This window comes from Phoca vitulina, unplaced genomic scaffold (genome assembly GCF_004348235.1).
Source record: "Phoca vitulina isolate PV1807 unplaced genomic scaffold, GSC_HSeal_1.0 scaffold1, whole genome shotgun sequence".
NCBI lineage: Eukaryota > Metazoa > Chordata > Mammalia > Carnivora > Phocidae > Phoca > Phoca vitulina.
The window spans coordinates 34,796,479-34,809,701 of NW_022589704.1; the positions used below are offsets into that span (position 1 = coordinate 34,796,479).

At 41.5% G+C, this 13,223-nt stretch overlaps 1 protein-coding gene across 7 annotated transcripts in view; it reads right to left on the reverse strand.

The window, feature by feature from the left end:
• SPATS2L (spermatogenesis associated serine rich 2 like) overlaps positions 1-13,223 on the reverse strand; it is a 162,892-nt gene that overhangs the window by 52,211 nt on the left and 97,458 nt on the right. For 5 of the 7 annotated variants that reach the window (XM_032405203.1, XM_032405237.1, XM_032405246.1 and 2 more), the window contains 3 exons: positions 7,052-7,160; positions 3,852-3,901; positions 1,034-1,283 (listed from right to left, as the gene is read on the reverse strand). In XM_032405203.1, the coding sequence (XP_032261094.1) occupies positions 1,034-1,283; positions 3,852-3,901; positions 7,052-7,160 (409 nt within the window). Of the gene's footprint in view, positions 1-1,033; positions 1,284-3,851; positions 3,902-7,051; positions 7,161-10,508; positions 10,997-11,017; positions 11,610-13,223 lie in introns of those variants that run through there. The other 2 variants (XM_032405213.1, XM_032405221.1) reach the window with 2 other exon arrangements.

Here is a 13,223-nt window from a genome sequence, read left to right on the forward strand (position 1 = left end):
TTAAGAAAAGACTGTACTTTATGGTGTTCAGAACTGACCAAAAGCTTTGCAGCATTTGGAAAACTGCACAGCCAAGGACTCGTGTGGTCATGGTATCTGACCTGACAACCAGCGTCCCTGCAGCAGCCTGCATTTGTAGTGGCCGCTTTCAGAGTGATTCTAGGTCTATATACAAACAGGCTTATTTCTTTCTTGCTTCACACGTCAAATATAAAAAAAAAAAAAACAGTGTCCACAATGTCCTGTTGACCACTGTTTTAAGTGCAAAGTGATTCATTTTAAGTGGGTGTGAATATCTGACCATTTTATAAGGTTTTCTAGTTTAGTTGTTCCAGATTTCTTATATTTTTTGCTTTACTGAAATTCTGTTTCTAGATCGACTATATTTTCTCTGATTTTTATTTTAGGATTTGTTATAAAAGTGGAGCATTCGCTTAGATAGTGTTGAGACCACTGTCTAGTACATTCTGGTACAGTTTTCTTATTTTACAGAAAGGAAGTGGGACACTAGAGATGAAATGATGCACCCAAGGTCATACAATTTGATTAAAAAGTAACCTTTTGTAGGTTAAGATATAGCTATAGTACAAATAATTAACATTCCAGATGCTAACACCCTGGAAGATTATGTTCTGTCACATAATACAAAATACCAGGAGTTTAAATAATCTGATCTACCCTTTAATAACATTTGCTGTTACCACTAATTATTCCTCCCTTATCCCAGCAAAGGTGTCTTGAAAGAAAATTTCTTTTAACTGGGATTTCTGTTTCCCTGATGATCCTAATACAGACTAGAACTATGTTCTTTGGACAAAATTATCTTCTTAGTGCAGGGCTATGCTGAGCTTTCTCCTTCTGCCCTGTAACATCCCCCCGACCCTGTTCCTGTGGGAAGATGTTTGAGTCCTTGTTGGAAGGAAGACCTTTCTTTCCAACAGTATCAGTAGTGGCCGCCACCGTCTCCATGGGTTCCCTTCTGCCTCCTTCTCTTCTATGTCTTCCTAAGCAACTTTATATAAGAATTACTGACCTGTGACCCCACGGAGTGCCTTCGCAGGTTCCTCGAGTATCGAGATCTTTTTCTCACGAGGGATAAGGACCGGCTTTTCGCTGGCAGAATCTGTGGACGAGCTGTCTTTCTCACAGCCGTTCACGTGGCCGTTTTCTATCTGGGGTGGCGGTGGCGGCTGTAAGGGCCCTGCTTCGGGCCTCTCTGCCTTGTCCTTAGCATCTTTGTTGCCTTGATGCTGCTTGGACTTGCTTCTTTTTCTTTTGTTGTTCTAGAATGAGAAACAAATGAGAAGTTAACATTATTCAGCTCAGGCCCTTGAGATAGAAGATGAACCTGAGAGATCAAAATAAAGTGTGTTATCTTATTTGTTTTCTGGGGCAAAACACCTATATCTTTATTGACCACCCACATGTAAGTATCTTTTTTCTCACAGTAAGTTGTGTAAACTTTTACCTCATGAACACAGTAAACAAAAGAATTTCCCTTAAAAGCGAAAAACAGCAGGGAATGGCTTAAAAGCTGAAATATTATTTGAGCAAATTGAAGCCCTACATGTATGAAGGGTAATATATAGTCTTGTGAGAACTGCTTTGAAAAAACTTGAATTCAGATATTGTGCCACTGGAGAAGAGCTCACGTTTCTTAAAGAGGTGATGGTGGGGGAGACGTCGGGGGGAGGCAAGGAGGACTCCAGGGTTCTGATCCTCTGAGGGAGGACAGGAGCTTGAGTAGGAGAATCAGTACGAGAAAGGCCACAAGGCCTTGCAAAATGAGGAAGTAGAAGGCAGGTCCCAAAGTCGAGGATGGGTCTCTGAGATAGGCACTGATCCACCAGGAGATTCCTGGGATAGCTGCCTCTGCGCATGGAGCGCAAGGCAGCCACAGGACACATAATCATCCCTGGGAATACGTCAGCTGGAGGACACAACTGCTACACAGTCATGCCAAACTGATGTGGGCGCCCCTGGATTTGGACTGTGGAGCTGAAATCCTGGATCTCTCAGCTGCTGGTCAAACAGCATTACCAGGCTTCTTCATTCACTTGGAAGTAGCACAACCCTGCATTTTAGATCATTAAAATTTTTTTGGACTCCGATGATCACAATTTGGCCAGGGTTTTACTGTACCTCTCCTACAGTGCCCTAGTGGTCAATACATAATAATATATAGGAAATTAAGATGTTCCCAATTATGTTGTATGCTTTCCTTGACTTTGGTTCTGTACCCACAGGGTGCTCCGTGTAGTTAACATTCAGGATGGTGCAGGCCTGACCCATCAGCCCAGACCCTGTCCCGCCCACTGCAGCAGGGAGTTCCCGCTGAACATCAGCCTGGCTTTGTTCTCCAACACGTTTGAAAAGAAAAAAAACAGTAAAAGGAAACTGTTTTCTCTTAATTCTCCTCCCCACTCCCTTTCTTCCCCTTTGAAACCACAATCACTCCCCGGAGGAGTGCTCCTTGAGCTGAGAGAAGCCATTCACAGGGCAAAGGGAAGGGCTGACCGCCCAGATTCCCACACAGGCTCTGTGTCTGCTGGGCTGGGGAGACCATTTTCTCAATGAACTTCTAAGATGGGGACTCAGTAGCGAGTTGGGTCCACAGCTGCTGTCTGCTCCTTTATTCACATCAGAGAAACTTGATAACCAAACCACACATCTGAAATTTTTCCACGGGCGTGTAAATATTGCCTTTCCATCACTTGCGAGTCATGTTCATCTGGCACAGACGTCAGGGAAGCCACGAGTTGAGCTAAGCAGAGATTGTCAAAGAGGGTGACTCACAACGGTAAAAAAAAAAAAAATCTGGTAATTCTTCCTATTCCCATGAAATTCGGGTGCGAAAGAAAGAGGAAGGGTAATTTCAGTCATCTCAGGATTTTATGAAAGTGATGCTGCTTTCTGCTTGCTTAAAACCTGTTTGGCAGGCCTGTGATCTTCCTTCGGTGGGGAAGGGGGGACTGGCCTATCATATTGTGGGATGCCCTGAACACAAGGCCCGGCTGGGAAATAATGGGGATGGGTGGAGCAGTTACTTTGAAAGGAGAATCAGACTTTTTGTGACAGTCATCAAACAGGTTGCAGGCGGCGAACAAAGCTGGTGCCCCTTGTTGGAGCTAGTGCGCTCTACAGATGCTCACAGGATCAGGCAGGCACGGGCTGGACACAGAAGGCGCAGGTTCACACGCACACCTCACGTGCGCCCAGAAGCCCAACTCCTTGTGACTGGCCAAGAAAGCAAAATGATTCGAATCGGGCAGAGTCAAATCTCCTTCTCTCTGTTCTCAAAGAGCGGTTTGCCAGGATTATCAAGAAGGAAAAACAGGTCCCTGACTATGACTTTAAGGTATTTTCTTTTCTTCTTCCTTTGTTAAAGATCGAATGTAGAACTCGGCAAAAAAAAAAAAAAAAAAATGTATCTCAGGGCAGCCTTGGACAGATTCTTTCAGTTGGAAGAACATGCGAAAATATATTTAGAGCTTTTCAAGTATCTCTAAAACACTCCCTAATTTTTTCCTTTGTGCTACGGAATATGTTCAGGCAAGTTAATGTCTTGAATCCTTTGAATTCACCGGCTGGGCTCCCCTTAATGCTTGAAAAAAGAAAAACTCGGGGACTTCTAAGGCACACCTGGTGGTTCAAAACAGTCGAACAGAAAACAAGGGCATTAGTAGTAAGGCTGGCTGGTAATTGAAGAGAGCCTTGAATTTGCAAGCCCTCCGTGTATACGTATCAACATATATGGAAGAGGCATAAAATTGGCAACCTTGTTTAAAGGGTAACAATCATGAAGGTTTTGATTGGAGATGTTATTAATTTACAATCGATATTCATCTTACCTTCTTTTTCCCCGTCATATTCCATTCTTTTAGAACTTGGACTGCACTGCCTAGATAAAGACAAAGAATCTTCAACACGTATTCATGTAATAAAACACCGCACAGAATTCATCGCTGCCTTTCCATCCTGGCAGCGATTTTTTTTTTTTTTTTGGCTTTTTCATTTGTTTTGATACATCCTACCTTAATAAAAATGCCAGTTTCATTTTTTATTTCCAGATTTTCATTTAATTCACTGCATGATCTTGGTTTTATCAAAGTATTAAAGCCCCACTACATGAAGCTTACCTTTTTATCACTATGTTGTCTTACAGAAAATGAAATATATCTTGAGAATGTTCTGTTAGCTGTGCTGGCATAGGTGGAATTAAAATTGTTCTGTTTGATATATGAATCAAAATACCTGTAATCTTCCAGACCAAACATGGGATTTTGAATATTATTAACCAAGTGAATCAAAGCTTTCTGTGTGCCCATTCCTGCTCTTTCCCTGCCTTCCACTCACTATATTCACAGCTTGCAACGTGATAAGGACGACAGATTATCTGATGTTGGTTTTGCTGTCACCTCACAAAGGGATGGGATGGGCTCTTCGGAAGGAAGGCTTCCACTAGGAAACAAAAAAAAGTTTGTCGACTGACAAGTTGATCCCAGGTTTTCTCAATGCTGTTCACATACGTATGTGGCCATGCACAGGCTCAGAGAGGAAAAGCCTAATCTGATTAAGCTGTAAAATATTTTAAAAGACATGTTTACCGCTGATCAGCTACGGTAACTGTCTCCATGTGGTCTAACAAAGTTCTCCGTTCATTCCAACTGGGCGGGTCATCATTTCAACAGTAAGTTATTGGTAATGAGTACATGGGTTGTTTTCATACAAATAAGTACTTTTAAAAGAGTAGCTCTTAAATGTATTCTTTTAACAATTTTAAGCCTTCTCGTACAATCTCATTATACTAATAGTTCTCTACAATGAGTGTGTTGGCTAAACGAAGATAAACTTCAGGCTGGTCTTTATAACAAATTTCAAATTAGTAGGGTCCCAATTATTGAGTCCACTGTCACTGTTAGATAAGGAGAAGGCCATATTGCTTTGACTAATGTTTAGACAGGCTAATTATTCCTATCTATTCAAAGTTTCCAATTCAATGCCCCTCTTAGGCTTTCTGAGTTACATGTACTTGAAATAATAAGACTGCACTTAAAAGTAAGTTATAATTCAGACTTTTTATTAACTGAGCTGGTCTCTCTCTCATTTGCCCAGAGAATTAATGTTTCACTGTATTTTCCTTTTGAAGAACTTTAAGAAGTCACTTTTATTAGGCTCCTTGGTTAGTCAATCCAGGCTAATAATCATTAGGGTAGTTCTTACTTACAGCCAAACTTCAGTTTTCCAAATAAAATTAAATTTTAAGAAAGTGTCAAGTACTGTTCTTTTTAATCAGAGAAAGGAGGTGAGTTGCTTACTGCTTTAAGTGCGATATTCAATTATTCCTCTAATTTTCATATTTTGACATAAATTCTGTTTGCAATTTGGACAATGAGCTTTTAGAGAGTAATTCTGAAGGAGAAATATTCATGTTCACAGCGAATTTTGAAACTGTTATTACTAAATTTTAATTATACTGAAACTGCTCGGAGCTTTTGAAGCCACTCAGAAATAGTGCTTTTAATATGCCTCATAAGTGATTCCTAACAAATATTTTTGAATCTCAGTGGTTTTTAAACAAGTTTTCCAATTGGTCCCCAACCAAAGTGATACGTTTCTCAGCAATCAGTGAGTTATTCTAACGAGATCTCAACACTGACAAGGTGACAATTTCAAGGACAAGCAAGGTACGTTACTTAAATACAGATGGATTTGATGACAGTCTTTCAGTTCCTGGGCATCTGTGCATTTCATCAGGGTCACTTTGAAATAAAAACTTTCATGATGGGGAATGTGGGGGCTTCAATCCAAGTGAGGGTGGGGAGGAATGGGGATAACTTTTTTCCTTTCCTAAAGCTTTTTTCCATGCAAGTGATGTTGGCAAGTGAATCTTGAGAGTTTATCTGAGCCAGGATGTGCAGATTTCCAAAAATGTTTTCTTGAGACAAACTGCACCAAATGCTGCAAATCAGATTAATATCAGATTCTCTACTATTATTTCTCACGACTCAAAATTCTGTATCTGCTAGTACATGAGGCAGAAAAAAACAGGAAAGTTACTCATTATGGGTCTGCCTTCAGGTCTATTTTGAATGGCAATCATTTTTAAATTCAATTAGAACCCTAAACCTTGATTGTAGATATCAGAATGTGAGAGTATTGCCTGGTTTCAGGACCTTGCCTGAAATGCAATTATACTTGCAGAACCTTGGGAAAATTATTCTATTCCTAGGAAAATAAGTAAATCAAACCATCCCTAACAAATCAAGTATGAACAGGATATAACTGAGAAATGGGCTGACAGGTCTCCCCTGACCTTATTTATCAGATTATGTTTAGCTGGTCCATATTTATGACAGAGAAACTAATACCAGGGAGGAAGACATATGGTAACTAAGGACAAGAGATCTTTGTTCATAAATGGAACTTGTTCAAATAGGAGAGAAGAATTTCCCCATAATTTACAGAAAATATAAGTTTATAAGATAAACATATTCCTGACACTTTAGATTCTATAACATCACTGGCAATGGGTTGTCTGAAGAAAATTCTTCTTTTAGACAGCAAAAAGGTTCTAGAGGTAGATAAGATGAATTGATATTCTGATTAATTAGGCAATCTCAAAATAAAAAACTAAGGATATTAAAGAATAAACCAATCCTCTCAGACTGTGTAAGCATCGAGTTCAAGGATGGCAGTCAATGAGGCCACGTAGAACTATGCGGGCTGAAGAGTTGAGGAGGCCTTCCAAATCAGGAAGCACATTACCCTCCATGAATAAGGACACCATCAAGTAAAGGGGTGGACAATGGAATTAGTATCATTATAACAGGTATCTTTTGGAAACTAGCTACAATCTTTTTTTTTTTAATGAGGGAAAAAGAAATCCCAAATTCTGCACTTATTGAGTATATAGATGTGTTTTTAAAGTGTAGCATATTTTTATGAGGATTAAATTAGGAACTAATTGATACTCAATGCATTCGAGGAAAAAAATACAGAAGATATAGAATCGTTAGTTCTAACAGGTTTGGGGGTCCTGTAGACTTACCATCCACAAAGGCTTGCACTGCTTTATCGACATTAAAATCAAACTGTTGTAGCACCAGGACGATTTCATTATTGCTTTTGTTGGGAACAACTGATCGAACTGCATAGATCTATGAAGAAAAAGAAAAGAAAAAGAAAGGTAAACACTTTAACTATTCTTCATCCGTGAAACTCTCACTGGATAGAACTATAACTCTTAGAAAGGCCTTGAAAAGCCAACTAATCTCTCTTCTTGCCCTTAAGCAGACTCAGGCATTTCAGAGCAGTAAAAATTCATCCTAGCAATCACCTCGATACCCTTTTTATTTATGTGCACATTTCACAAAGAGCTCCTTGTGGGGAGTGTAGTAGTGAGTGTGAAAAGCCAACTCTGGTCTTGCGATCTGCCCCCCCCCCCCCCAGCCCACCCCCCCAGACTACAGATGCAGACAAGATGTGTTTGCAGTGAAGACACAGATCGCTTTCTGTCTCAGGCTCTCTTGTCCACGGGCTCAGGGCTGTCTGTGCAAAACTCACAGAAACAGCCTCATGCCTCAGCCTCTCTCATCTGCACAGTGGAAGCAGTCATCAAGGCTCACACAAGTGTGTTGTAAAACTCCAGTAATGTTTACAGGGAAGTAAAAATGTGGGGCATTGTACTTTTGAAATGGCAATCTTAGCACATTTCTGAAAACCAAACATTTAAAACAGTGTAAAAGTAAATACATATATGAGGGTTAAGGATTTCAATAGGTTAAGGTGATAATAAAATTTTAATGACCTGTATGTATTTCTTAAACGAATTTAGCACATATTCTTTACTAATAGAATTAGCTGACCTCTATCCCACAGAACTTGGAATTACTACAGGATGCTCTACTTATTTGAGCAAAACTTAGCTCACCCAGCTTTCTATTGTGAGAATTCCTGTAGTTGATACAGGATAGATTCTAGAGTCTGCATGGTGCAACGGTAAGTGGTATCCAAAATGGTGATCACAAAAGTGCTGCACAATCCTTACATGTTTTCATCAATGGTTCAATTATGGCTAATTGAGTTTTAGAGTTACATACAGTTTACTGTAATCAAATTCATGGACTACGGATTATATGGGTATGATATGTGTAACGTGACTCTATTGACCAGAACATTTAGTTAAGCAGTATAGCCTGTTTTCTAATTATGTCAGAAAATAGGCAGCCTATTTCATATAGATCTGTATACAAGATCTATTTAGATAATTATGAGCAAACAGCACAAGCTATGAGTACCTAACTTATAGAGGTTTGACACTATTGATCAGAAAGCTGCTTTTGAAATTTGACATTCATAAATGCTAAACATGTGGGTTTTACCAAGGACTCTAATACACTATATGTATTTGTATGTATGTGACTCAAGATTCCTTTAATTTTTTTTCTATTCTCACCTTTTATGGTTCTTAGCTTTTTAGCTTACACATTAAAAATTTTAACTTCTTCAGATACAAGTTCTTTCTCACTTTTTCTCCTTTCCCTCTTTAAAAATCCAATCAGTGAATATTTTTTTGCATGCCTACTGTGTGACAAGGCACCAAACTTCCTGGAACTTATAGACTAAAGAGGAATGTACACATTGATCAAATGATCACACAAATACATACATACTTATACATTGTGATGAATGCCATACAATTGTATAACAGGGAGACTTGACATTACATACGAGTGCTAACATCTGGAAGACAAGTGAGAAGAGATGGGTAGGAGGTAAGGGGAAAAGCATTTTAGGTAGAGGGAACAACATGACTGGGGAGTGAGGCCCAGATGAGGAAGGAGTAGCTGGAGGGGAGGATGGAGGGAGGCAGCGGCTGAGGCTTTTATAATACAAGATGAGGCCAGTCGTGGGCAGGGCCTACGTCATGCAGGGCCTACAAGGCCATGCAAAGGATTTAGGTCTTGTGGGCATCCCTTGACCATCCTTTCTTTTGTTAAGTTGTCCCTTCTTACTCATTCATCGGGTTAGAAAAATAGCTTTCTCACTCTATCCATCTCTATTATTGTGTAAGTTAAGGTATACAGTGCATTGATTTGATAATTTATAGACTGAGAAATGATTAGCACCACAGCATTAGCTAATACCGCTATTCCATCACATAATTACCATTTCATTTTTGTGGTGAGGACATTTATGATCTACTCTCAACAACTTTCAAGCATGTTATACAGCATTATTAGCTATAATCACCATGTTACTGTACATTAGATCCGCACAACTTATTCTCATATAACTGGAAGTTTGTACTCTTTGACCAATATCTCCCCATTTCTCTCTCTCTTTTTTAAAGAGAAGCCGAGAGAAAAACAAGAACAAAAACACCTTCATCCAGCCCAGGAAAGTCATTAACAGTGTGTGTCCAACAACAGATACAATTGGCCTAGTAGTTACTAGTCCACTGGAGTTATGTATAAACATTACATGTTACCCTTCTAATGTAGTTCTTTTATTTATTTTTTATTTTTTAAAAAGACTTATTTATTTGGCAGAGGGACAGAGAGTCTTAAGCAGGCTCCGCAATGAGTGTGGGGCCTGACATGAGTGGGGCTCAGTCTCAGGACCCTGAGATCATGACCTGAGCTGAAGCCAAGAGTCTGATGCTTAACTGACTGAGCCACCCAGGCACCCCTGTAGTTCTTTTAAATAAAATTCTAGCATTTCAAGGTTGGTTAGTATTATATAAAATTTCTTAATAATTATCATTATTATTACTATATCAGCGATACCCTTCTATATAATGCAATGATTAGTTATTAATTACATTAACTGCATTATAATTACATTAGACCAAAGTTTTCAATCTACCTGCACAATTGTGTGATCAGTGAAGACCCAGAATTATGGAATAAACATAAAATAACTGTTGTCCCTGCCTCCAGTCTCTCCTCTGCAAAACATATTTTATTATGTTAAGGTAAAATATAATATACAAACCACAGCTTATGGAGACACTGCCTTTGTAGACATTTATACAACTCCTGCCTATTCCTCTTTAAAAGGAAAAAAAAAAATACAATCACGGTCAGATATAGAAAACATCTATCCTTGTCATTTTATATATCCTAGCTCTAAACATATCCTAAGAAAATTGCCAATAACTGAGTTCTGATATCAAATCTAACTATGAATATTGCATACAATTCTCAGAGGAAGATACTTAAGACAGGAACGTCCCGTTTTAAAGAAATGAGAAAAAAGAAAAGAAAAAAGAATTTCTGCCTACCCCTAGATATTCCACAGTGATGCTGAATTCTAGTGAATTTCTGGGCCAAGCTCTGTGTTCGCTTTAATCACAGGGCTTGGCTAATGTGAAGAGAGTAGTATTGTTTTCCCACCTTCCTATTTATAAATTCACTACATCTGTTTTCCAATGAAAACGTCTTTGAGAAAGATGGAGAAATCCTGTGTGCCCGTGTGTGCCCATAAAAATACAGGAACCTCACCGTGTCAATCTTCGCGATGCAGGAGAGTTAGAAGGGGTCCACGCATTTAAATCTAAAAAAGACCTCATTTATGAAGTAGCTTTAAAAATAAGGAGTGGATGACACAGGCGGGGTGATAGCGAGGTTGTCCTGAAAGGCCGCCTCGTCTGCGTTTGGAACTGAAGCTCCTGGAGGCGCGGATCAATCAATGCGTGACTAATGGTGGTTTGCATACCGGGATCTCATAAAATTCACACCCGCAGTGAGTGTTTTGCAGAGACTGTTTCTGGCGCGGCCGCAGACAGGCAGCCCTGCTTCACCGCCACAGCCCAAGCTGGTGAGCCTGCGGCCGCAGCTTCCCCCCGCCCGCCCCGAAGCCCCCTGTTGGAAGCCGCACCGACTGCGTCCCCCCGGGGCTCTGCCGCCGCCGGCAGCGCGGTCCGGGAGGGGCGGGCCAGGCGGCGGCGCAGGCTGTCCGGTGACGAGCGGGACCCCGAACTCGGCCGCGGTTCGTTTAGCAACTGCTTTACCTTTCTCGAATCACTGTTCCCTTGTTGTGCTTCTACTAATTTAAATCTGCTTTGGCAAATTCAATTTGCAATTGAGAAATCTGCCTTTTGCACCTGGAAAGTCGTTTTGATTTCACCTTCAGCGTTTCAATCTCGTGCCTTCCGCTCTCTGGGGCTTTCTATCTGGCTCGGCAGGCTCGGCCCCGTTCTGCCTCAGGCCCGCCCTGCTGGCGGTCCGCCGGCTGCAGGCGGCGGGGCCGGGTGGCTTTCACAGACGCTGTTTGGTTTCAGTTTCCCACATTAACCTGCCTCCCCGAGACTTGAGTTGTCTGGTTTAAGAGCTGTTAGCGGATTTCCTCGTTCACAGTGTGCATTTTGTGAGCCTGTCTGTGATGACTCCTTACAAATTCTTCTTGGCTTACTGATGAGTCACTTAGACTATGTCTGAGTTTCAAAAATGGTGCTCTGACCAAGCTTTCCAATCCACCTACACAGCTGTGTGATCAGTAAAGACCCAGTATTCTCCAATAAACATAAAATAACTGCTCCCTCGGCTTCCAGCGTCTCCCCTGCAAATTCATTGCTAGGCTACTGCCAGACTGCACTTCCTGAAGTATAATCACCGCCATTTCACTCCCTTTCTTAAGAAGAAAGCTACAGCTCTACAACCTCGCCTTCAACCTGCCCTTCCAAACGACCCCGCCCCCCGCCCGCTCTGCCCAGTATTAGCTCCCCACCCCCGCCTCTGTGAGCTTTGCCCTTGACATGGGAGGTATCTGCTTGTCCAAATCGTAGAGTCCAGCTGAAATGCCACGGGTTCCATGAAGTCCTTCTCTACTAGCCCTGCCAGAAGTCATCCCGCCTCCTTTCAATTCCCACAGCCTTTATCAGTAGGTGTCTCTTCACACATGGCACCTTCTACTCTATCCTAAGTGTGTATGTGCTGTGGTTACTAGATGGTAAGCGACATGAGGGCAAGAGTTCTCCTCTCAGACCTTCCTGCGTAATCAGCATGCCCACCCCGCCTGACTAATAACGTGTACGGAGTAGGTACTTAACTATTTGTTGAGTGAGAGAATGCCAACATGTAGCTACATCCAGCGGCTGTTTTGAGTCGAAGGAAGATCCTGCCAGCAGGTTCGGGCCCTCCCATCACTCTGCATTGACCGTCCACAACAACAGGGGGGCCGGGGGGGTGGGTCAGCTGACTGTGGTATGACCTCAACATTCTATGGGTAGGGAGAATATGCATCTGTCCTCTAAATTTCAGTAACAGAGATGGGAAGGATATTTAGGAGACCCGGTAGTTTTACTTTCTTTTAGGTACTCAGAGTATTTTGTGAAATTTTAAAAATATGAAATAGCATAGTAACTACCTATATCATTCCAAAGGCCAGCCCAGCAGACAGATATTGGTTGAGTCCCCACTAAGGCACAGGCCCTGAGGACACAGAAGGGAACCGGATACAGTTCCTGCCCCAAGAGGGACAGTGTAGCAGTGGGGCCAGAACCCTTGTACCTGAAAGGTACGGTAAGCCTGTGCTGTCTTTATGAACAAGGTGCGTGGTACTACAGAGAAAGGAGAAGTAACGTTTGCCCAAGGAGGGGAGAATACAGAGGAGACAGCCAAATGTCTCAGAAGGAGCTTTGGAATTAAACAGACCTGTGGTCTAGTCTTGGTCCTGCTACATGCTTGCTCTAGGACCTAGGAGGAACTGTTTAAATTGTTAAAACTTGGTTTTGTAGCTGTAAAATGAGGAAACTACCTGCTAGAGTCTCAGTAAAAATGAACAGAGATGATGCATGTCAAGTGTTTGATACAGAATTTGGCATATATTAGCAGCTCAATAAATTTTAAAAAGTGTTGGCGCATTTACATTGGGCCACGAAGAAGAAGGGTCCCTCCGGCATGTCTTTGAAGTGGCTAGGGTGATGGCCAAAACTTACTTGGATACCCCTCTTCTTAAGAAACGTCCTGCACAGCCTCACTGAATGGTCAGTGGACCCAGGGCTCTTCTCAATCTGTCCCTCTCCCGCAAGCTGATGTACCATAAGGAAGCCCATCTCTACGGTAACTAACGACATGTGCTTTCTCCACCCCCACCCCTTGCTCCTTTCATTATTTATTCACTAAATGCCTTCTAAGATCAGGCACTGTACTAGTGGCTGGATACAGTAGCAACAAAACAGATACGGTCACAACAAACCTATAGAGGAAAAGACATGT